This window comes from Pongo pygmaeus, chromosome 1 (assembly GCF_028885625.2).
Source record: "Pongo pygmaeus isolate AG05252 chromosome 1, NHGRI_mPonPyg2-v2.0_pri, whole genome shotgun sequence".
Lineage (NCBI taxonomy): Eukaryota > Metazoa > Chordata > Mammalia > Primates > Hominidae > Pongo > Pongo pygmaeus.
The window spans coordinates 220202206-220226445 of record NC_072373.2 but is presented as its reverse complement, the minus strand read 5'-3'; the positions used below and the strand labels follow the sequence as shown (position 1 = coordinate 220226445).

Genomic DNA, 24240 nt, shown 5'->3' with positions numbered 1-24240 from the left:
CCAGGCTGAGGAGGATGGTTGGCCATGAACTGAGGAGGGCAATAAACTCCACTCTGCTCCTAAGGCCCAAAAAGAAAAAGAAAGTGAGAGCTCCAGGGATAGAAAACCTAAATTTTAAATCCTTTTTTGGTTTTTTTTAAGGCAGGGTCTCAAACTGTCATCCAGGCTGGAGGTGGCACCATCATGGCTCACTGCAGGCTTGACCTCCTGGGCTCAAGCAAATCCTCCTGCTTCAGCTTCCTGAGTCGCTTGGATCACAGGCAGGTGCCACCACGCCCAGCTAATTTTTAAATTTTTTGTAGAGATGGAGGTCTTACTATGTTGCCCAGACTGGTCTAGAACTCCTGGGCTCAAGCGATCCTCCTGCCTTGGCCTCCCAAAGTACTGGTATTACAGGCGTGAGGCATCACACCCAGCCTAGATTTGAAATTTGGACACTGCTCTCACTATCTGGTGATCTTGGGAAAGTTGAACCTCTAGAAGGTTCTTTGTAAAATAGGACTAAATATGGTACCTACTTCATAGGCCTGTTAGGGATTAAAGGAATCTATACAGATAATGTGTTCAGAACAGTGTCTGGCATTTAGTAACTGGTGTTACAATGTTGTGGTTGTTTTCTATAAAGAACGGAGAGCAAATTGTCCCCCGGGTTCCAAATAAGGAGATTGATTAGAGGTGATTAGGAGCATGGGCTCTAGAACCAAGGACCTCAGCTTTGCCACAGACTGGCTATGTGACTCTGGCCAAGTTACTTGGCCTTTCTGTGCCTCAGTTTCCTCAGAGAAGGTCAATAGTAGTAGTACTTGGTAAATAGAGTTGAGGTAAGAATTAAATTTGCCAACTCTGAGCCTGGTATATAAATGCTCAAATAAATTATTATGTTATCACTTCGGTCGCACAGTTTCTGCCCAAGGGGAAATAATAAAAGGAGTAAAAACAACAATCTCCTGTGAAATATTCCAACAGGTCCAAGGAGTTGGGCTATGGATTTTGGACAAAGAGAAGAGAGCCTCTAATGTGAAAGGAAGACCCAAACGTGCCAGGCACGGTGGCTCACGCCTGTAATCTCAGCACTTTGGGAGGCCAAGGTGAGTGGATCACTTGAGGTTAGGAGTTCAAGACCAGCCTGGCCAACACGGTGAAACCCTGTCTCTACTAAAAAAATACAAAATTAGTCAGGTGTGGTGGTGCACGCCTGTAATCCCAGCTACTTGGGAGGCTGAGGCAGGAGAATCACTTGAACCCGGGAGGCAGAGGTTGCAGTGAGCCGAGATCACGCCACTGCACTCCAGCTTGGGCAACAGAGCAAGACTCTGTCCCCCCCAAGAAAAATTACAAACTAGCTGACAGATTTGACTATGAAGAAAACCTTATTCAAGACATTTACGCAGTTTTTGGAGGGCATAAAATGATTATTTAGATGTTCAAAGAGAACAAAGCAAATGAAAAAGCAAGGCAATTATTAACTCCAGGAAAAAGTAAAGTTGCACAAGAAAAGATAAAACTTGTCTCAGTCATGAACACAATTTATGTAGTCATAATAGTGAAAACATTGAATGTGTATTTAACCAAAAATGGTGATATTAGGTATTGGTATATTAAGAGGATGGAGGAAATCATAATGAAGTGTGAGCTAAAAACCCTCATTAGACATAATAGGAAATCAGTAGATACTTTCTAAATTGAATAAACCAAAATATTGCAGGATAAGGCCAGGCATGGTGGCTCATGCCTGTAACCCCAACACTTTGGGAGGCCAAGGTTGAGCCCAGGAGTTTGAGGCCAGCCTGAGAAACATGGCAAAACCCCATCTCTAGCAAAAATACAAAAATTAGCCAGGCATGGTAGCACATGTCTGTATTCCCAGCTACTGGGGAGGCTGAGGTGGGAGGATGGCTTGAGCCCAGAAGACAGAGGTTGCAGTGAGCTGAGATTGAGACACTGCACTCTAGCCTGGGTGACAGAGCAAGACCCTGTCTCAAAAAAAATTTTTTTAATTGCAGGATAGATTTATTATTTTAAAAGATGTAGGTATATCCATAAGAAACAACTAAAAGAATGGTTACTTCTGATAAGGGATAGGGAAGGGGCTGGGGAGAACAAGAGACTGCAGTTTTTTTGTTATTTGTGTTTTTGTATTAACTGGCTTTTTACAAAAATGGTTTTAAAAACCCAAGATCTAGAACAAATAAGGGAGGCATACCTTAATTTTGGCAGCTAAGATGCTTAAATTAAAAGGAAAGTAAGCTGGGCGCAGTGGTTCATGCCTGTAATCCCAGCACTTTGGGAGGCTGAGGAGGTCGGATCATGAGGTCAGGAGATCGAGACCATCCTGGCTAACACGGTGAAACCCCGTCTCTACTAAAAATACAAAAAAATTAGCCAGGCTTGGTGGTGGGCGCCTGTAGTCCCACCTACTCGGGAGGCTGAGGCAGGAGAATGTCGTGAACCCGGGAAGCGGAGCTTGCAGTGAACCGAGATTGCGCCACTGCACTCCAGCCTGGGCAACAGAGTGAGACTCCATCTCAAAAAAAAAAAAAAGTAAATCGTGATAAAATAAAAATATCTTACCTTAGCATTATATTAGTTTATATTAGTTTACCTTTCAAAAGTACTTGTGGGCTGGGTGCTGTGGCTCATGCTTATAATCCCAGCACTTTGGGAGGCTGAGGTGGGCAGATCGCTTGAGCTCATGAGTTTAGCACCAGGCTGGGAAACATGGTGAAACCCCATCTCTACTGAAAATACAAAAAAAAAAAAAGAGCTGGGTGTGGTGGTGTGCGCCTGTAGTTCCAGCTACTAGGGAGGCTGAAGTAAGAGGATGGCTTGAGTCCATGAGGCAGAGGTGATAGTGAGCCAAGACTGGGCCACTGCACTCCAGCCTGACCAATAGAGCCAGACCTTGTCTCAAAAAACAAACAAGGCCGGCGCAGTGGCTCATGCCTGTAATGCCAGCACTTTGGGAGGCTGAGGTGGGTGGATCACCTGAGGTCAGGAGTTCGAAACCAGCCTGACCAACATGATGAAACCCCGTCTCTACTAAAAATACAAAAATTAGCCGGGTGTGGTGGCACATGCCTATAATCCCAGCTAGTTGGGAAGCTGAGGCAGGATAATTGCTTGAACCTGGGAGGCCGAGGTTGCAGTGAGCTGAGATCACGCCATTGCACTCCAGCCTAGGCAACAAGAGCGAAACTCCGTCTCAAAAAAATAAACAAACAAACAAAAAAATGCTTCTGACAACAACATAATGCCCCGATTCTGATTTCTAAATCGTTTTTCCCACTATAAGAAACCAGAGATTGGCAGGGCGCAATGGCTCACACCTGTAATCCCAGCACTTTGGGAGGCTGAGGTGGGCAGATCATGAGATCAGGAATTCGAGACCAGCCTGGCCAACATGGTGAAACCCTGTCTCGACTAAAAATACAAAAATCAGCCAGGTATGGTGTCATGCGCCTGTAATCCCAGCTACTCAGGAGGCTGAGGCAGGAGAATCACTTGAACCTGGGAGGTGGAGGTTGCAGTGAGCTGAGATTGCACCATTGCACTCCAGCCTGGGTGACAGAGCGAGACTTCGTTTCAAAAAAAAACCATAGATCCTTTGAAGAATGGCTGATTCCAGGGATACAGCAGGAAAAATATAAGACAAGCCTGGTACATCTTGGTGGTCCAGAAGGCAAGAATGTGCTCAAAGGCTAATAAAGATACATCCAATGGATTTAGAGTCAGTTTAAAGGGTTTCCACAGAGCCTGCGTAAAATAATGTGATCATTAGAAACATTAATGACTATAACCTATTTTGAAACACTAAATAAATAAAAATGCAAGAGTTCATAGTGATTATTATTATTATTATTATTATTAGTTTTGAGACAGGGTCTCACTCTGTCTCCTAGGCTAGAGTGCAGTGGCATGATCTTGGCTCACTGCAACTTTCGCCTCCCGGATCAACTGATTCTCCCACCTCAGCCTCCCAAGTAGCTGGGACTACAGGTGTGCACCACCACATGTGGCTAATTTTTAAATTTTTTGTAGAGATGGGGTCTCCCTACGTTGTACAGGCTGGTCTTGAACTCCTGGGCTCTAGCAATCTACCTGCCTCAGCTTCCAAAGTGCTAGGATTATAGGCATAAGCCACTGCACCCAGCCATGACTATTTTTAAACAAGAAAATAATACAATTTATTTGTCACTATTGGAGGTGATTATTGTGTCAGTCTATCCTGAAAATTGATAAAGGATTAAGCAGTTAGGAGGAACTGTGGTTCATCTCCAGTTGATGAAGGAAAATTCTCTACAAAAGAATGTAGAAGTACCGGAGAAGAGTTGACTCATGCCAGTAATCCCAGCACACTGGGAGGCCAAAACAGGAGGATCGCTTAGGGCCAAGAACATGAGACTGGTCTGGGCAACGTAGGAAGACCCCGTCTCTACAAAAAATTTAAAAAATAAAAAAAATTAGCCAGACATGGTGGTGCACTTGTAGTCCCAGCTACTCTGGAGGATGAGGCAGGAGGATCACTTCAGCCCAGGAGGCCAAGGCTGTGGTAAGCCATGATCGCACCACTGCACTCCAGGGTGGGCGACAGAGTGAGACCCTACCCCTAAAAAATTAAAAATAAAAACAGACTGGGCGTGGTGGCTCATCCCTGTAATCCCAGCACTTTGAGAGGCCAAGGCAGGTAGATCACAAGGTCAGGAGTTTGAGACCAGCTTTGCCAAGATGGTGAAACCCCATCTCTACTAAAAATACAAAAATTAGCTGGGTGCAGTGGCAGGCGCCTGTAGTCCCAGCTACTTGGGAGGCTGAGGCAGGAGAATCGCTTGAACCCAGGAGGCGGAGGTTTCAGTGAGCCAAGATCATGCCACTGCACTCTAGCCTGGACAACAGAGCAAGACCCCATCTCAAAAATAAATAAGTAAATAAATAAAATAAAAAATAAAAGCAAATAAAACTTTCCATTTTGTAACCCCCAATAAAATAACAGAGTCAGGCAAGGATCATCAGTGGATGCTAAACCGTTAGGTGAAAGGTTGTAGGGAAATGGGATGTTTGCCCCGCGCCAATGTATCATCTAGAGATTACTGGAATTTTGCAAAGCGGGGAATACATCTTTTCCGTGGAGAGATCTAGTGGTCACAGTCTTTTTTTTTTTTTTTTTTTTTTTTGAGACAGAGTCTCGTTCTGTCGCCCAGGCTGGAGTGCAGTGGCGCGATCTCGGCTCACTGCAAGCTCCACCTCCCGGGTTCAAGCGATTCTCCTGCCTCAGCCTCCCGAGTAGCTGGGACTACAGGCGCCCACCACCATGCCCGGCTAATTTTTTGTATTTTTAGCACAGACGGGGTTTCACCGTGTTAACCAGAATGGTCTCGATCTCCTGACCTCATGATCCGACCTCCTCGGCCTCCCAAAGTGCTGGGATTACAGGTGTAAGCCACCGCACCCGGCCAGTGGTCACAGTCTTAATTGAGAGATCAAATTTAGCATTACTAAAAGTGAGACAGCCAGACATTATGTGGCTCTTGATAAGGAACATTGGGATATTCAAGGCTTTGCCCAAGAAGTGTTGTGGCCATTGTGTTTAACCTGGATGTGATCGTGTCTTTAGATCTAACTTCCAGTATTCAGGGAAAATAGGGAATAGAGGAGTGTGCTGAGTAATACCACGGGGAAGCAACCAGATGAATTCAGAAGATGCGACATTGTACAAACTACCTGACCAGAGCTCTTCCAAAAGTCAGTATCTTGTATGGGGAGATTATTCTAGATTTTAAAAAGATTAATGAGGCCTGGTGCGGTGGCTCATGCCTGTAATCTCAGCACTTTTGGAGGCCGAGGCGGGCAGATCACTTGACCCCAGGAGTTTGAGACCAGCCTGGGCAACATGGTGAAACCTCATCTCTACAAAAAATACAAAAAAATAGCCTGGTATGGTGGCGTGCACCTGTAGCCCCAGCCATCCGGGAGGCTGAGGTGGGAGGATCATCTGAGTCCGGGAGGTCGAGGCTGTAGTGAGCCAGGATTGTGTCACTGCACTCCAGCCTTGGTGACAGAGTGAGACCTGTTTCAAAAAAAAAAAAGAAAAAGAAAATAGCTATAAAAGACATTTGGGGGGAACAATTGTAGAAATTTGAATGTGGACTGGATATTAGATGATAGTAGGAAATAACTATTCATTTTCTCCTATGATTATCATTGTGGTTATGGAGGACAATATTCTTGTTCTTAGGAGAAGCAGGATGAAGAATTTGGGAATGAAATGTTGTGATGTCTGCAATTTATTTTTGGGGGGTAGTGGGGGGAGATGGGGTCTCACTCTTGCCCAGGCTGGAGTGCAATAGTGCAGTCTTGGCTCACTACAACCTCTACCTCTTGGTACCACAGCCTCCTGAGTAGCTGGAACTACAGGTGCATGCCACCACACACGGCTAATTTTTGTATTTTTTGTAGAGACAGGTCTCGTTATGTTGTCCAGGCTGGTCTCCAACTGCAATTCGCCCACCTCGGCCTCTCAAAGTGCTGGGATTACAGGCATGAGCCACAGCGCCCTGCAAGTGTACTTTCTTTTCTTTTTTTTTTTTTTTTTTGAAATGGAGTCTCACTCTGTCACCCAGACTGGAGTGCAGTGGCACAATCTCGGCTCACTGCTCCCTCTACCTTGCGGGTTCAAGTGATTCTCCTGCCTCAACCCCCGAGTAGCTGGGATTACAGGCGCCTACCACTGCACGTGCCCAGCTAATTTTTGTATTTTTAGTAGAGACGGGGTTTCACTGTGTTAGCCAGGATGGTCTCGATCTCCTGACCTTGTGATCCGCCTGCCTCGGCCTCCCAAAGCGCTGGGATTACAGGCGTGAGCCACCCCGCCCGGCCAAACACTTATAACCTGAATCAAATCATGAGGAAACATCAGGCAACCCCAAATTGAGGGACATTCCAAAAGCAAAGCAAGTCTGAACTCTTCAAAAGTGCCAATGTCATGAAAGACAAAAAAAGGCTGAGAAAGTGTTCAAGACTAAGGAGATGAAAGAGCCACAATGATGGAACACAATGTTCCTGGATTGGATCCTAGATCAGAGAGAAAAATTACTCAAAGGACATGTTTTGTTTTTGTTTCTTTTTTTTTTTTTTTTTTTTTCTTGAGACAGGGTCTCACTCTGTCACCCAGGCTGGAGTGCAGTGACGTGATCACTGCTCACTGCAGCCTCGACCTCCCCAGGCTCAGGTGATTCTCCCACCTCAACCACTCAAAGAGCTGGGACTACAGTCGTGCACCACCATGCCCGGCTAATTTTTTTTTTTTTTTTTTTTGTAGAGACGGGGTTTCACCATGTTGCCCAGGCTAGGCCTCTAACTCCTGGGCTCAAGGGATCTGCCCACCCACCTCAGCCTCCTAAAGTGCTGGGATTACAGGTGTGAGCCACCACACCAACCTGTTTTTGTTTCTTTTTCTGCAGGGGCGGGAAGGGCCAAATTTTAAAATGGCTGTATGTGAGAAAAGAGTGTTACATTAATGTTAAAATCCTGAATTTGATAACAGTATTGTGATTGTGTAAGAGAATGTTTTTGTCCTTAGGAAAGACAAACTTTTTAGAGGCAAAGTGGCATGCAATCTGTCATTAATCTCAATGGATAAGTAAGAACATATATGTTATTAATTAATTAATTTTTTTTTGAGATGGAGTCTCGTTTTGTCACCCCGGCTGGAGTGCAGTGGCATCATCTCAGCTCATTGCAACCTTTGTCTCCTGGGTTCAAGCGATTCTCCCACTTCAGCCTCCTGAGTAGCTGGGAATACAGGCATGAGCCACCATGCCCAGATAATTTTTGTATTTTTAGTAGAGATGGGGTTTCACCATGTTGGCCAGGCTGATCTTGAACTCCTAGACCTGAGGTGATTCGCCCACCTTGGTCTCCCAAAGTGCGGGATTACAGGCATGAGCCACCGCACCCAGCCATATTATTAATTTACATGTCTAGAGAGAGTGAGTGATAGACCAAATGTGACATAATGTAATCAGTTGATGAATCTGGATGATGGGAACACAGCAGTGCTTTGCACTATTCTTGGAACTCTATCATAAATTTTAAATTATTTCAAAGTAAAAAATTTGTTTTTAAAATCTAAATTAGACCTAGACTATTTGGGAAGGCAGCTTCTAATTTTGGCAGGAGCTAAAAATATGGAGATGAAGAGGAAATTAAATCTTGATACAATAAAGATTTTTATTACTTTATTACTTGCTTTGTCGCCCAGGCTGGAGTGCAACAGCTTGGCTCACTGCAACCTCTGCCTCCTGGGCTCAAGTGATCCTCCCACCACAGCCTCTCCAGTACCTGTAACCACAGGTGTACATCACCAGGTCCGGCTAAATTTTGCATTTTTTGTAGAGATGGGATTTCACCATGTTGCTCAGGCTGGTCTCGAATTCCTGGGCTCAAGTGATCTGTCTGCCTCGGCTTCCCAAAGTGCTGGGATTACAGGTGTGAGCTACTGTGCCTAGCCTAAAGCTACTTTTTTTTTTGAGACAGAGTTTCGCTCTTGTTGCCCAGCCTGGGGTACAATGGCTCAGTCTTGGCTCACCGCAACCTTCGTCTCCCAGGTTCAAGTGATTCTCCTGCTTCAGCCTCCCAAGTAGCTGGGATTAGAGGCATGCGCCACCACGCCCGGCTAATTTTGTATTTTTAGTAGAGACAGGGTTTCTCCATGTTGGTCAGGCTGATCCTGACCTCACATGATCCGCCCGCCTCGGCCTCCCAAAGTGCTGAGATTACAGGTGTGAGCCACCACTCCCGGCCCTAAAGTTACTTTTATTTAAATATCTTTATTGGCTGGGTGGTGGCGTGTGCCTGTAATTCTAGCATGTGGGAAGGCCAAGGTGAAAGGATCACTTGAGGCAAGGAATTCATAACCAGCCTAGGCAACATAATGAGACCCTGTCTTTACAAAAAGTTTTTTTAATTAGCCAGATGTGGTGGTGCACACCTACATAAATAAATAAATAAATAGGGCCGGGTACGGTGGCTCACGCCTGTAATCCCAGCACTTTGGGAGGCGGAGGCGGGAGGATCACAAGCTCAGGAGATTGAGACACGGTGAAACCCCGTTCTACTAAAAATACAAAAAATTAGCCAGTCGTGGTGGCGGGCACCTGTAGTCCCAGCTACTTGGGAGGCTGAGGCAGGAGAATGGTGTGAACCCAGGAGGTGGAGCTTGCAGTGAGCAGACATTGTGCCACTGCACTCCAGCCTGGGCGACAGAGGGAGACTCCGTCTCAAAAAATAAATAAATAAATAAATAAATAAATAAATAAATCTATCTATATATCATTATTGCCCTAGTATTTCTTTCAGTTTTGTCTTTTTTTTTTTTTTTTTTTTTTGAGACAGAGTTTCATTCTTGTTGCCCAGGCTGTAGTGCAATGGTGTGATCTTGGCTCACTGCACCCTCCGCCTCCCGGGTTCAAGCGATTCTCCTGTCTCAGCCTCTGGAGTAGCTGGGATTACAGGTGCCTGCCACAATGCCCTGCTAATTTTTTGTATTTTTAGTAGAGACGGGGTTTCACAATGTTGGCCTTGAACTCCTGACCTCAGGTGATCCACCCACCTCGGCCTCCCAAAGTGCTGGGATTACAGGCGTGAGCCACCGCGCCCAGCCTTCTTTCAGTTTTCAGGAATGTTGTGGAGCTGTGTCCTGTTTGCCTCATGGAGCTGATGAGCTGGGAGAATTCAAGGGGGGTGATGGAAGGGGAGGAGGTAAGTCCCCAAGTGACCCAGTTGAAAACCAGGGCCTGGGCCAGGCACAGGCTCACACCTGTAATCCCAGCACTTTGGGAGGCTGAGGAGGGAGGATTGCTTGAGGTCAGGAGTTGGAGACCAGCCTGGCCAACAGGGTGAAACCTCGTCTCTACGAAAAATACAAAAATTAGCCAGGTGTGGTGGTACACGCCTGCAGTCCCAGCTACTTGGGAGGCTGAGGCAGGAAAATAGCTTGAACCCGGGAGGCAGAGGTTGCAGTGAGCCAAGATTGTGCCACTGCACTCCAGCCTGGGCAACAGAGCAAGACTCTGTCTTGAAAAAAAAATGCTGTGTTTCAAACAACTTTCGACAATCAGTGCTGTAAAGCTGAATCCCAGAGACAACTGAGATAGGTGCAGGAAGATTTGTGGTCCAGTCTCCCTCTGGCCTTATAATTATCTTCCTGATTGAGTTACTTACCTTCTTTGAGACAGTGTTTGCTTGTCCTCCCAACTCGCCTGAAAACTTCTTGGGAGAAGGGCCAGCCTTTGGGGTCGTGTTCCTGTGTGACCTGTCCCTAGGAACTTCTGCATACCCAGCTCTGCCCACTTGGAGCTAGTGTCCAGGACTCCACAGCACTACCCGCACTAAATACCTCGGTCTCAGTCTTGTGACGGAAAGTGGCCAGTGTGGTGGACATAGTGCAGAGGTTTAGGGTCTGACCAACCTGGGACAGCAATTTATGGGCTAGGTGACATCCTTGAGCAACTGTATGACCTCAGGCCTGTCATATGGTCTCTGAGCCTCAGGTTTTTCTTCTGTAAAATGGGAGTGATAAAACCAACTTCTCTGCTGGGTACGGTGGCTCATGCCTGTAATCCCAGCACTTTGAGAGGCTGAGGCAGATGGATCGCTTGAGCTCAGGAGTTGGAGGCCAGCCTGGGCAACATGTCAAGACCCTGTCTCTACAAAAAATACAAAAAATTAGCTGAGTGTGGTGGTGTGCACCTGTGATCCAAGCTACTCCGGAGGCTAAGGTGAGAGGATCGTTTGACTCCTGGAGTTGGAGGTTGCAGTGAGCCGAGATCACCGCACTGCAATCTAGCCTGGGTGACAGAGTGAGACCCCATCTTAAATAAATAAATAAAGTATTTTGTGTAAACATTTGTAACTGTATTTCATTGAATGTGATACATGTATATACAAAGAAACATAAATAGTTGCCAATTAAACTATGACACATCATCATCAACTGGAACTGGAACTGAAATCACATACTGACTTCAGAAATGTGAAAGAAAGGCGGGGCGTGGTGGCACTTTGGGAGGCCGAGGTGGGCAGATCACCTGAGGTCAGGAGTTTGAGACCAGCCTGGCCAACAGGGGTTAAAAATACAAAAATTAGCCGGGCATGGTGGTGCATGCCTGTAGACCCAGCTACTCAGGAGGCTGAGGCAGGAGAATTGCTTGAACCCGGGAGGCGGAGGTTGCAGTGAGCTGAGATTGTGCCACTGCACTCCACCTTAGGCAACAGAGGAAGTCTGAAAAAAAGGAAGAAAGAGAAAAGAAAGAAAGAGAGAGAGAAAGAGAGAGAGGTAGGGAGGAAGGAAGATGGGAAGGGAGGGAAGGGAGGAAAGGGAAGGAAAGGAAAGAAAGGAAAGGAAAGAAAAGATAGAAAAGAAAGGTGGCTCGTGCCTGTAATCCCAGCACTTTGGGAAGCCGAGGCAGGCAGATCACTTGAGGCCATGAGTTCGAGATCAGCCTGGCCAACATGGCCAAACCCTGTCTCTACTAAAAATACAAAAATTAGCCGGGCATGGTGTCTTTGCACGCCTATAATCCCAGCTATCCCTTGAACCTACGAGGTGGAAGTGGCAGTGAGCTGCAGATCGCGCCACTGCACTCCAGCCTGGGGGACAAGAGCGAGACTCCGCCTCAAAAAAAAAAAAAAAAAAAAGTGAAACAAAAAGTGTGCCTTAAAATAGATGAAGTACTGTATTATTATTATTATTAAAGGGCTGGAGCCAGAACAAGTTAGCATTTTGTGCCTCGAGATTCAAATCCCAGGTCTACCATTTATTCCTTGGGTGACTTTTTTTTGGGGGGAGGGGGTGGAGGACAGGGTCTCACTCTGTCGCCTAGACTGGAGTGAAGTGGCGCGATCTCGGCTCACCGCAACCTCCGCCTACCGGGTTCAAGCAATTCTCCTGCCTCAGCCTCGCGAGTAGATGGGACTACAGGCGCGCGCCACGACCGCCCAGCTAATCCTTGCGTGACTTTAAGCAAGATACTTGATCTCTCTGTGCCTCAGTTTCCTCACCCGCAGAATGAATATCAATAGTTCCTGCTACACAAAACTGGGCTATTAAATATGTGAATACTCAGAAAGTACCTGGCACAAAGTAGCCTTATCATTGCTATTATTTAGAACAAAGTTATTGTTTCCAGGTTTGGAGGTGGGCTGGCGGAGGGAGAAGACGCGCTACGATGCCTTTCAGCAAAGGGGTCCAGGTCTTACCCTGCCTCCCAAATGGACCGGACCCGGGATCCCGAGCCCCGCCCCCTCCAGGCCCCGCCCCGCCCCGCCCTCGCTGGCCGAGACTCTGTGCTACTCTCGCGCGCTTTGAAAGTGCGCGAGCTCCGACCGAGACCTGGGCCGGCGGTTGGTCGGCCGAAACCATCTGCTACGTTACGTGGGGGGAGGTCAGCTCCTATACAGCCACACTTTTTTCAATCTTCAGCTTTTCAGGCCTAAGTCCTGGTTTTATTTTAGCTTTCAGAGCTTCTCTGTAGGCTCGAATTTCCAGGAGGCAGCCCGAGTCCCTGGGGAGAGGGTCATCGTGGCTCTCCTCGGCGCCTTCCACCTCTGGACAGGCAACCGGTGGGAGAGGACGCCGGTGGGCGGGGGGAGGAGGCGGCCCTAGCGCCATTTTGTGGGAGCGAAGCGGTGGCTGGTCTGCGCTTGGGTCCGTCGCTGCCTCGGTGTCCCTGTCGGGCTTCCCAGCAGCGGCCTAGCGGGTGAGTCGCGGAGCCTTCTCACTGAGGACGCCGTAGGTGCCTCGGCTTCCGCATTGGGGCGGCCCGAGGCGGACGCAGCGGCTTCGGCCCCTGCCCCGGGAAGTGAGCCGTGAGACCGGGCCTAGTCCTGCCCGAGCGGGCTCGCGCGGGAGCGTCGTTTGGTCCTGGCACAGGGAGGCCGGTGGCGCCGAAACGGGGAGCCGGGCCCGCGGTGCTGCGGTGCCGCGCAGCCTGAGGCGGAGGTTGGCCCCGGACCCGGACAGTATCGGAGCCTTCGGTACTTTGTACTTCGAGGGACGCTGCCAGCTTGGGCTTGGTGCTCCTGCGCCCCACCCCGGGCCGCGCCGAGAAACTCCTCCCTCGGCTGGCACGCGCGGGTTTCTGGGAGGCGACGGCCGGCACCGCCAGGACCTGTCGCCGCGGGCCTTGCGGCTCGGGCTCGCAGAGCCCCCGGAAGCCCCAAAATGAAGAACAGAGGGGAACTTTTCTCCTGTTCTTTACACCTGGTTCACTGCCCAGGTTCAGCTGATGGATCACTTGCTTAGGAAAATCGACTTGGACCCATCACGCACATGCCTCAACCAGTTAGGCTCCTCCCCTACCTTCAGGATTACTTAACGACTAACCCGATGTCATAAAATAGCTACTGTTTATTGTTCCCTTGTGTACCCCAGCATGTAACCAGCAAGCCACGTTGGACTCACAGTTACAGTTTCAGTACCTGACGCATCATAAGCCTTCAGGGAAGGTTTTTTGAATGAATGAACTGGCGAGGCATCACATTTTGATAGGAAATCACTACCCTTACCTTCACCTCGTCATTTTTCAGGGATAACCAATGCATATACGAATCCAGACAAGAATTTTTCTGGAAGTCAGAACGCTAACATGGTTTGGGTATTATTATAAGGAAACAGTTACTCTGACATGAATGTTGTTCATTCATATCTCTTTTCCCTTTAGGAAGAATAAAAGATGTCTGAATATATTCGGGTAACCGAAGATGAGAACGATGAGCCCATTGAAATACCATCGGAAGACGATGGGACGGTGCTGCTGTCCACGGTTACAGCCCAGTTTCCAGGGGCGTGTGGGCTTCGCTACAGGAATCCAGTGTCTCAGTGTATGAGAGGTGTCCGGCTGGTAGAAGGAATTCTGCATGCCCCCGATGCTGGCTGGGGAAATCTGGTGTATGTTGTCAACTATCCGAAAGGTTTGTTACCATTTGGTTTTTGTAATCATGCTGAAGTGTGTTCAGGTGTGTGTCTCATCCATGGATCTTAGCCTCTTTTGGTGACAGAATGTCTCCTGAAACTTAAGTATTTCCTTGAACTTCACTGTTAGACAAGTTTGGAAGACCATGAGTCTAAATTTATGGAAACTGGGAATTGTAGATCATTTTAAAAGAGAAAACAATGTATTTTTAAAATATCTGAATAAGCTTTGTCAAGTTGATGATAAATTAAGGAATCACTAAGAATGTTTTGTACGTAAATCATTGTTGTAAATAGATTCTTCTGAAGTGCTCCAGTGTTTGGATTTGATCATTGTCCTTTTGGTCTTACATCATTCATTCAGCAAATCTGAGTTCATTTTTTCCCTTAAATGAACAGTTGAAGTAGCCAAATCTTGAATTAGTGCAGTTCCAATTACAATTTCGAGGTTCTGGTCTTATCCTTCTCTCTGCCTCTTATCAATGATGTTCTAAATCTAAGAAAAGGTAGCATGAAGTTTTAAGAAGTGTGCCAAGGAAATACCTAATTTCAGCATTTTGAAGTAGTGTGCTGTTAATAGTCGATCTGTCTGTGTGTTCCTTTTATTATAACTTGGTATTGCAACAAAGTCCATCAAATTTGGTCAGTATGCAAGACACTCTTTTACATGTCTAGAAAAACTTTAGGGCTAGGCATGGTGACTCATGCCTGTAATCTCAGCACTTTGGGAGGCCGAGGCAGGTGGATCACCACCTGAGATCAGGAGTTTGAGACCAGCCTGGCCAACATGATGAAACCCCATCTCTATCAAAAACACAAAATATCTGGATGTGGTGGTGGGTGCCTGTAATCCTAGCTACTCAGGAGGCTGAGGCAGGAGAATCGCTTGAACCAGGAGGCAGAAGTTGCAGTGAGCAGAGATTGTGCCATTGCACTCCAGCCTGGGCAACAAGAGCGAAACTCCGTCTCAAAACAAAAAAAAAATAAAAAAAACGAAAACAAAAATTGGCGTGGTGGCGGGGGCCTGTAGTCCCAGCTACTCTGGAGGCTGAGGCAGGAGAATCGCTTGAACCTGGGAGGCGGAGATGACAGTGAGCTGAGGTCGCACCGCTGCATTCCAACCTGGGTGACAGAGCAAGACTTCGTCTCAAAAAAAAAAAAATTAATAATGTAAACTCGAGGTTTTTAGTATGCTGTTTCTTCAGCCAGTGGGTATAGATTAATATTTACTGAAATTTAAAATGTCAGGCTGGGCGCAATGGCTCACACCTGTAATCCCAGCACTTTGGGAGGCTGAGGCGAGCAGATCACCTGAGGTCCGAAGTTCAAGACCAGCCTAGCCAACATGGTGAAACCCCGTCTCTACTAAAAATACAAAAATTAGCCAGGCGTGGTGGTTTGCGCCTGTAGTCTCAGTTACTTGGGAGGCTGAGGCAGGAGAATTGCTTGAACTGGGAGGTGGCGATTGCAGTAAGCTGAGATCGTGCCATTGCTCTCCAGCCTGGGCAGCAGAGCGAGACACCGTCTCAAAAGAAATTTAAAAAATGTCATTTAATTTATCTCCCCAGGCTGGACACGGTGGCTCACACCTGTAATCCCAGCTACTCGGGAGGCTGAGGCAGGAGAATCACTTGAACCCAGGAGGCAGAGGTTGCAGTGAGGGGAGATCACGCCACTGCACTCCAGCCTGGGTGACAGAATGAGACTCCGTCTCAAAAAAAAAAAAAAAAAAATTATCTCCGCTTCTCTTGTAAATAACCTAAGGTTAAGGTTATTGGGGTGGGGGGGAGGGGGTGGTTGTTCGTTTGTTTGTTTTTTGAGACGGAGTCTCTCTGTCGCCCAGGCTGGAGTGCAGTGGCACGATCTTGGCTCACTGCAACCTCCGCCTCCCTGGTTCAAGCAATTCTCTGCCTCAGCTTCCTGAGTAGCTGGGATTACAGGTGCCTGCCACCACGCCCGGCTAATTTTTGTATATTTATTTATTTATTTATTTATTTTTATTTTTTTTTATTTATTTTTTTTTTTGAGACGAAGTCTCGCCCTTGTTGCCCAGGCTGGAGTGCGGTGGCACGATCTTGGCTCACTGCAACCTCCGCCTCTTGGGTTCAAGCGATTCTCCTGCTTCAGCATCCCAAGTAGCTGGGATTACAGGCGCCTGCCACCACACCCGGCTAATTTTTTTTTGTATTTTTAGTATAGATGGCGTTTCACCATCTTGGCCAGGCTGGTCTTGAACTCCTGACCTTGTGATCCACCTGCCTCAGACTCCCAAAGTGTTGGGATTACAGGTGTGAGCCACTGCACCCAGCCAGTTATGTTTTTTTAAGTAAGCCAAACTTTTGGTTTCTTTTTCTTTTTTGAAATTAGAGATGGAGGCTCTTGCTCTGTTGCCCAGGCATATTGCAGTGGCTATTCATAGGCACACTGCAGCTTCAAACTCCTGGACTCAAGTTGTCCTTCCTCCTCAGCCTCCTGAGTTGCTGGAACTTACAGGCATGCACACCACTGTGCCTGGTTTTCTGTTTTATTACAAAAGTTGTGTATTTGTTGTTGAATGTTTAGGAAAGATAAAAGTTAAATCTTCATCAGGAGATTCAAGTTGCTGATATTTAAAGTCAAAGTGAAGTAGAATTATTTTTGTTTTGATAAACCTTTTGAGAGGGAGAGATTGTAATCCGGAAATACTACAAAAAACAAACTTGGAAATCACTGAATTTGCACCAGAAAAGCACCTCAGACACTAAACTTAAGCCTTTATTCTGTCCTCTAGAGCAAACATCACTTCTTGCCAAGTTTTCAGTCTTATTCTTCTTAGAGTCTTCTTTGTGCTTCTCATTTCTAGATGTAGGAGGTAGTGTTTTTAAAGAAGTGCTAAGTGAAGATTTCTAAAAGGTTTCTGCTCATTTTATTTAGATAACAAAAGAAAAATGGATGAGACAGATGCTTCATCAGCAGTGAAAGTGAAAAGAGCAGTCCAGAAAACATCCGATTTAATAGTGTTGGGTCTCCCTTGGAAAACAACTGAACAGGACCTGAAAGAGTATTTTAGTACCTTTGGAGAAGTTCTTATGGTGCAGGTAAACTTCGATTGCATCAGTTTTTCTTTACCAGTGAGTGAGCATCTAGCATTTATTTATTGGTATAAACCTAGGTTCTGGTGTCGAACTCCTGGGCTCATACTGTCCTCCTGTCTCGACCCCAGTGTGCTGAGCCACCATGCCCAGCCACAATCTTGTTACTTTTTTTTGGAGACCAAGTCTCACTTTGCTGCCCAGGCTGGAGTACAGTGGCGCGATCTTGGCTCACTGCAACCTCCACCTCCCGGGTTTAAGCGATTTCTCCTGTCTCAGCCTCGTGTATCTGGGATTACAGGTGCCCGCCATCATGCCTGGCTAATTTTGTATTTTTAGTAGAGACAGGGTTTCATCCGTTGGCCAGGCTGTTCTTGAACTCCTGACCTCAAGTGATCCACCCGCCTTGGCCTCCCAAAGTGCTGGGATTACAGGTGTGAGCCACCGCGCCTGGCCACATTCTTGTTATTTTAATGGCACTGTCCTTTCTGTTACACAGATGATACTTCCAATATTTGTTATATTTATACATATATCTTGCACCCTATATTATTGCCTTCGATATTGTAAAATCCTACTGTTGCATAAAGGCTTAAGGGAAGTAGGTGACAATAGTTTTTCTTTATATATTACACTAATGGGAGATTTTTCCATTTCATTTAAAATTTGTAAACATTAAATTTAGTTTATCTTTGAATTCATTCTAAGACATTCTGTTAAAATCCTGTTGTGGTGGCTCATGCCTGTAATCCCAGTATTTTGGGAGGCTGAGGTGGGAGGGTTGCTTGAGGCCAGGAGTTCAAGGCCACCTTGGTGAACATATCCAGACTCAGTTTCTCTTTTTTTCTTTTTTCTTTTGCGACGGAGTCTTGCTGTGTCACCCAGGCTGGAGTGCAGTGGCGTGATCTCGGCTCACTGCAAGCTCCACTTCCCGGGTTCTCGCCATTCTCCTGCCTCAGCCTCCCAAGTAGCTGGGACTACAGGCGCCTGCCACCACGCCTGGCTAATGTTTTGTATTTTTAGTAGAGATGGGGTTTCACCATGTTAGCCAGAATGGTCTCGATCTCCTCTCTCGATCTCCTGACCTCATGATCCGCCCGCCTCCGCCTGCCAAAGTGCTGGGATTACAGGCATGAGCCACCGTGCCCGGCCTCTCTTTTTTTCTTTTCTTTTTGGAGACAGGGTCTGGCTCTGTCAGTCAGGCTCTAGAGTGCAGTGGTGCAGTCTAGGCTCTCTGCAACCTCCACCTCCTGGGTTCAAGCTATTCTTGTGCCTCAGCCTCCCAAGTAGCTGGGACTACAGGTGCATGCCACTACACCTGGCTAATTTTTGTATTTTTTGTAGAGACAGGGTTTTGCTGTGTTGCCCAGGCTGGTCCGGAACTCCTGTGCTCAAGCGATCCACCCCCCTCAGCATCCCAAAGCTCTGGGAATACAGGTGTGAGCCACCGCGCCTGGCCCCATCTCTCTTTTTTTAAGAACTCAAAAACATTTCTGTCGTATAAGTGAGTTTTGCTCTATTGTTAACACAGTATGGATTCAATATTAACCTCCCTGTTTTTACTGTTACGACTAACTTGGTTTAAGTTTTAAGCCACTGCATCCAGTTGAAACCATTCAAATTATTTTTTAAGGAACTATGATTTGGGAATGGAGTGTGTGAGTATGTGCACTTTTAGAGTAAACTTAAATCATCCTTTCTAGGTCAAGAAAGATCTTAAGACTGGTCATTCAAAGGGGTTTGGCTTTGTTCGTTTTACGGAATATGAAACACAAGTGAAAGTAATGTCACAGCGACATATGATAGATGGACGATGGTGTGACTGTAAACTTCCTAATTCTAAGGTACTTGCGTCTGTGCTTTGGGAATTTTTGCCAACAAACTTCCTTAGAGGATTGTAAGATAAAATGTTAAACACACTTAGAAAAGATAGCGGCAGGGTGTGTTTGTGAAATCCTTTTGTCTTGTTGAAGTCTTTGGCTCTTAATGCATGCTGAATATTTTATGCTTGTTTGAAATATTTAGTTTATTACTTCTCCAAACTAAACCTTTGTTCATTTTGTTCTTGCTTTTCTTTTTGCTATGGATGGAAAAGAGAAGAGGTTATTTGTCGAGTTAATAGTTCTTGCATAGTTATATGTTAAAACATAAAGACAGTCAGAATACATTAATCTTGTTATAAAGACCTAACTTTTTCCTAGCAAACAAATAACATTAGCTTATTTGGAACATCATCATCTTTGCCAAGAGATTGCTTATTTATTGATTTTCTCAAATCCAAACACAGTCATATATCACATGGCAAAGTTGATCAGTCAGCAGCAGACCACGTGTACAGCAGTGGTCCCATAGGATTATAACACTGTTTTTACTGTACCCTTTCTATGTTTAGATACACAAATACTTACCATCATGTTACAGTCGCCTACAGTGTTGAGTACAGTAACTTGGAAGTCTGTAGCCTGGGAGCAATAGGCTATACCATCTAGCCTAGATGTGGGGTAGGCTATGCTGTATGGGTTTATATGATGTTTGCACAACGACTTTTTTTTTTCCTTTTTTTTTTTTGAGAGAGAGTCTCACTCTGTCGTCCGGGCTGGAGTGCAGTGGTGCAATCTCAACTCACTGCAAGCTCTGCCTCCCGGGTTCACGTCATTCTCCTGCCTCAGCCTACCGAGTAGCTGGGACTACAGGTGCCCGCCAACACGCCTGGCTAATTTTTTGTATTTTTAGTAGAGATGGCGTTTCACCGTGTTAGCCAGGATGGTCTTGATCTCCTGACCTCATGATCCGCCCATCTCGGCCTCCCAAAGTGCTGGGATTACAGGTGTGAGCCCCCGTGCCTGGCCTTTTTTTTTTTTGAGATGGAGTTTCACTATTGTTGCTCAGGCTAGAGTGCAGTGGTGCAATCTTGGCTCACTGCAACCTCCTCTTCCCAGGTTCAAGTGATTCTCCTACCTCAGCCTCCCAAGATGCTGGGATTACAGGCGCCTGCCACCACACCTAATTTTTGTATTAGTAGAGGTGGGGTTTCACCATGTTGACCAGGCTGGTTTGAACTCCTGACCTCAGGTGATCCACCCGCCTCAGCCTCTCAAAGTGCTGGGATTACAGGTGTCAGCCACCACACTTGGCCACGATGATGAAATTGTGTAATGGCTCATGATGTATTTCTCAGAACATATGTCCATCATTATGTGATGCATGACTCTGTGTACTTTTGTAACTTAAAACGTTACTCTTCACTGAAGCCTTACAAGAAAAAGAAATGCTGATGGAAAAAATTAAGGGTATGTCTACTTTTTAATGATTCACTGCTATCCAAGACAGAATGATTTTGTTATATCCCTTATCTTAATGCTTTTTTCATTGTTCACAACATATTTCTGAGTTTTTTCCTTCCTTTTGATTTGATCAGCAAAGCCAAGATGAGCCTTTGAGAAGCAGAAAAGTGTTTGTGGGGCGCTGTACAGAGGACATGACTGAGGATGAGCTGCGGGAGTTCTTCTCTCAGTACGGGGATGTGATGGATGTCTTCATCCCCAAGCCATTCAGGGCCTTTGCCTTTGTTACATTTGCAGATGATCAGGTATTTTTCTCCTTAACAATATGTCCCGGCCGGGCATGGTGGCTCATGCTTATAATCCCAGCACTTTGGGAGGCTGAGGCGGGTGGATCACGAGGTCAGGAGATCAAGATCATCCTGGCCAATGTGGTGAAACCCCGTCTCTATTAAAATACAAAAAAAAAAAAATTATCTCGGTGTGGTGGTGCACACCTGTGGTCCCAGCTACTCTGGAGCCTGAGGTAGGGGATTCGCTTGAACCCAGGAGGCGGAGGTGGCAGTGAACTGAGATCACACCACTGTACTCCAGCCTGGTGACAGAGTGAGACTCTGTCTCAAAAAAAAAATACGTAATTTCTCTTGAACATTGCCCATCCAGCTAATTGCTATTCTTAGTTAAGTTTTCTGACCTTGTAAGATGTAGGGTGTATGGGCCTAGATGTTTGTAATACCTGTATCTGATATCACAAATATAACATTTTTAAGAAATCTAAAAGTAAATATACCTTTAGATAATTTTCAGTATGTGGCATTTGGAAACGTTATATACCCTTTTTTTTTTTTTTTTTTTTTTTTTTTTTTTTTTTTTTTTGAGACGGAGTTTTGCTCTTGTTGCCTGGGCTAGAGTGTGACAGCATGATCTCGGCTCACTGCAACCTCCACCTCACGGGTTCAAGCGATTGTCTTGCCTCAGCCTCCCGAGTAGCTGGGATTACAGGCGCCTGCCACCACACCCGGCTAATTTTTTTGTGCTTTTAGTAGAGACAGGGTTTCACCATGTTGGCCAGGCTGGTCTCGAACTCCTGACCTCTGGTGATCCGCCCATCTTAGCCTCCCAAAGTGCTGGGATTACAGGCATGAGCCACCACGCCTGGCCAGTTTTTTGTATCTTTAGTAGATATGGGGTTTCAGTGTTTTGGTCTGGCTGGTCTTGAACTCCTGACTTCAGGTGATCCACCCCCCTCAGCCTCCCAAAGTGCTGGGATTACAGGCGTGAGCCACTGCTCCTGCTCCTGGCCCTTTTTTTTTTATTATTATTTTGAGACAGGGTCTCACTCTTGCCCAGGCTGGTGGAACACAGTGGTATAATCATAGCTCACTACACGCTAGAACTCCTGGGCTCAGCCTCCAGGGGGAGGATCCTCCAGCTTCAGCCTCCCAAGTAGCTAGGACAGATGCATGCCACTACGCCCAGCTAATGTGGCTTTTTTGTGGTTTTTTTTGATAGAGGCGGGGTCTCCCTGTGTTGTCCAGGCTGCCAGGCTAGTCTTGAACTCTTGGCCTCACACAGTCCTCCCACCTTGGCCTCCCAAAGCGCTGGGATTACAGGCATGAGCCACCATGCCCAGCCTATGTCTTTTGAAAATCGACTGAAATATCACTGCTGCTGTTAATAAAACTAAAAGCTGTATTGGGGGTTTAAATGAAATGAGCGTTCATTGCTTATTTTTCCTCTGGCTTTAGATAAATTAATGTTTGTAATCTAAGTTTTGTTGCTACTTTAAATATATGAATCAGTGGTTTAATCTTCTTTGTTTACATCCCTTATTTCTTATAGATTGCGCAGTCTCTTTGTGGAGAGGACTTGATCATTAAAGGAATCAGCGTTCATATATCCAATGCCGAACCTAAGCACAATAGCAATAGACAGTTAGAAAGAAGTGGAAGATTTGGTGGTAATCCAGGTGGCTTTGGGAATCAGGGTGGATTTGGTAATAGCAGAGGGGGTGGAGCTGGTTTGGGAAACAATCAAGGTAGTAATATGGGTGGTGGGATGAACTTCGGTGCGTTCAGCATTAATCCAGCGATGATGGCTGCCGCCCAGGCAGCACTACAGAGTAGTTGGGGTATGATGGGCATGTTAGCCAGCCAGCAGAACCAGTCAGGCCCATCGGGTAATAACCAAAACCAAGGCAACATGCAGAGGGAGCCAAACCAGGCCTTCGGTTCTGGAAATAACTCTTATAGTGGTTCTAATTCTGGTGCAGCAATTGGTTGGGGATCAGCATCAAATGCAGGATCGGGCAGTGGTTTTAATGGAGGCTTTGGCTCAAGCATGGATTCTAAGTCTTCTGGCTGGGGAATGTAGACAGTGGGGTTGTGGTTGGTTGGTATAGAATGGTGGGAATTCAAATTTTTCTAAACTCATGGTAAGTATATTGTAAAATACATATGTACTAAGAATTTTCAAAATTGATTTGTTCAGTGTGGAGTATATTCAGCAGTATTTTTGACATTTTTCTTTAGAAAAAGGAAGAGCTAAAGGAATTTTATAAGTTTTGTTACATGAAAGGTTGAAATATTGAGTGGTTGAAAGTGAACTGCTGTTTGCCTGATTGGTAAACCAACACACTACAATTGATATCAAAAGGTTTCTCCTGTAATATTTTATCCCTGGACTTGTCAAGTGAATTCTTTGCATGTTCAAAACGGAAACCATTGATTAGAACTACATTCTTTACCCCTTGTTTTAATTTGAACCCCACCATATGGATTTTTTTCCTTAAGAAAATCTCCTTTTAGGAGATCATGGTGTCACAGTGTTTGGTTCTTTTGTTTTGTTTTTTAACACTTGTCTCCCCTCATATACAAAAGTACAATATGAAGCCTTCATTTAATCTCTGCAGTTCATCTCATTTCAAATGTTTATGGAAGAAGCACTTCATTGAAAGTAGTGCTGTAAATATTCTGCCATAGGAATACTTCTGTCTACATGCTTTCTCATTCAAGAATTCGTCATCACGCATCACAGGCCGCGTCTTTGACGGTGGGTGTCCCATTTTTATCCGCTACTCTTTATTTCATGGAGTCGTATCAACGCTATGAACGCAAGGCTGTGATATGGAACCAGAAGGCTGTCTGAACTTTTGAAACCTTGTGTGGGATTGATGGTGGTGCCGAGGCATGAAAGGCTAGTATGAGCGAGAAAAGGAGAGAGCGCGTGCAGAGACTTGGTGGTGCATAATGGATATTTTTTAACTTGGCGAGATGTGTCTCTCAATCCTGTGGCTTTGGTGAGAGAGTGTGCAGAGAGCAATGATAGCAAATAATGTACGAATGTTTTTTGCATTCAAAGGACATCCACATCTGTTGGAAGACTTTTAAGTGAGTTTTTGTTCTTAGATAACCCACATTAGTTGAATGTGTTAAGTGAAATGATACTTGTACTCCCCCTACCCCTTTGTCAACTGCTGTGAATGCTGTATGGTGTGTGTTCTCTTCTGTTACTGATATGTAAGTGTGGCAATGTGAACTGAAGCTGATGGGCTGAGAACATGGACTGAGCTTGTGGTGTGCTTTGCAGGAGGACTTGAAGCAGAGTTCACCAGTGAGCTCAGGTGTCTCAAAGAAGGGTGGAAGTTCTAATGTCTGTTAGCTACCCATAAGAATGCTGTTTGCTGCAGTTCTGTGTCCTGTGCTTGGATGCTTTTTATAAGAGTTGTCATTGTTGGAAATTCTTAAATAAAACTGATTTAAATAATATGTGTCTTTGTTTTGCAGCCCTGAATGCAAAGAATTCATAGCAGTTAATTCCCCTTTTTTGACCCTTTTGAGATGGAACTTTCATAAAGTTTCTTGGCAATAGTTTATTTTGCTTCAAATAAACTTATTTGAAAAGTTGTCTCAAGTCAAAT

The 24240-nt window shown here is 45.8% G+C and overlaps 1 protein-coding gene across 1 annotated transcript; it reads left to right on the top strand.

Annotated features, from left to right (window-relative positions):
* The first annotated feature begins 12372 nt into the window (after positions 1-12372).
* On the top strand, positions 12373-24086 carry TARDBP (TAR DNA binding protein). The gene is made up of 6 exons (XM_054439687.2): positions 12373-12755; positions 13719-13968; positions 16883-17046; positions 18744-18884; positions 20459-20629; positions 22164-24086. Exons 2-6 carry the CDS (start codon positions 13731-13733, stop codon positions 22692-22694), a joined length of 1245 nt encoding a protein of 414 aa, XP_054295662.1. The 5' UTR covers positions 12373-12755; positions 13719-13730; the 3' UTR covers positions 22695-24086.
* The last annotated feature ends 154 nt before the right edge of the window (positions 24087-24240 follow it).

Excerpts from the sequence above, each read along its gene's own strand:
- TARDBP (XM_054439687.2), top strand. The coding sequence starts at position 13,731 with ATGTCTGAATATATTCGGGTAACCGAAGATGAGAACGATGAGCCCATT. Across the intron at positions 18,885-20,458 it reads GTAAACTTCCTAATTCTAAG|CAAAGCCAAGATGAGCCTTT; the intron begins GTACTTGCGTCT and ends TGATTTGATCAG. Across the intron at positions 20,630-22,163 it reads TTACATTTGCAGATGATCAG|ATTGCGCAGTCTCTTTGTGG; the intron begins GTATTTTTCTCC and ends TATTTCTTATAG.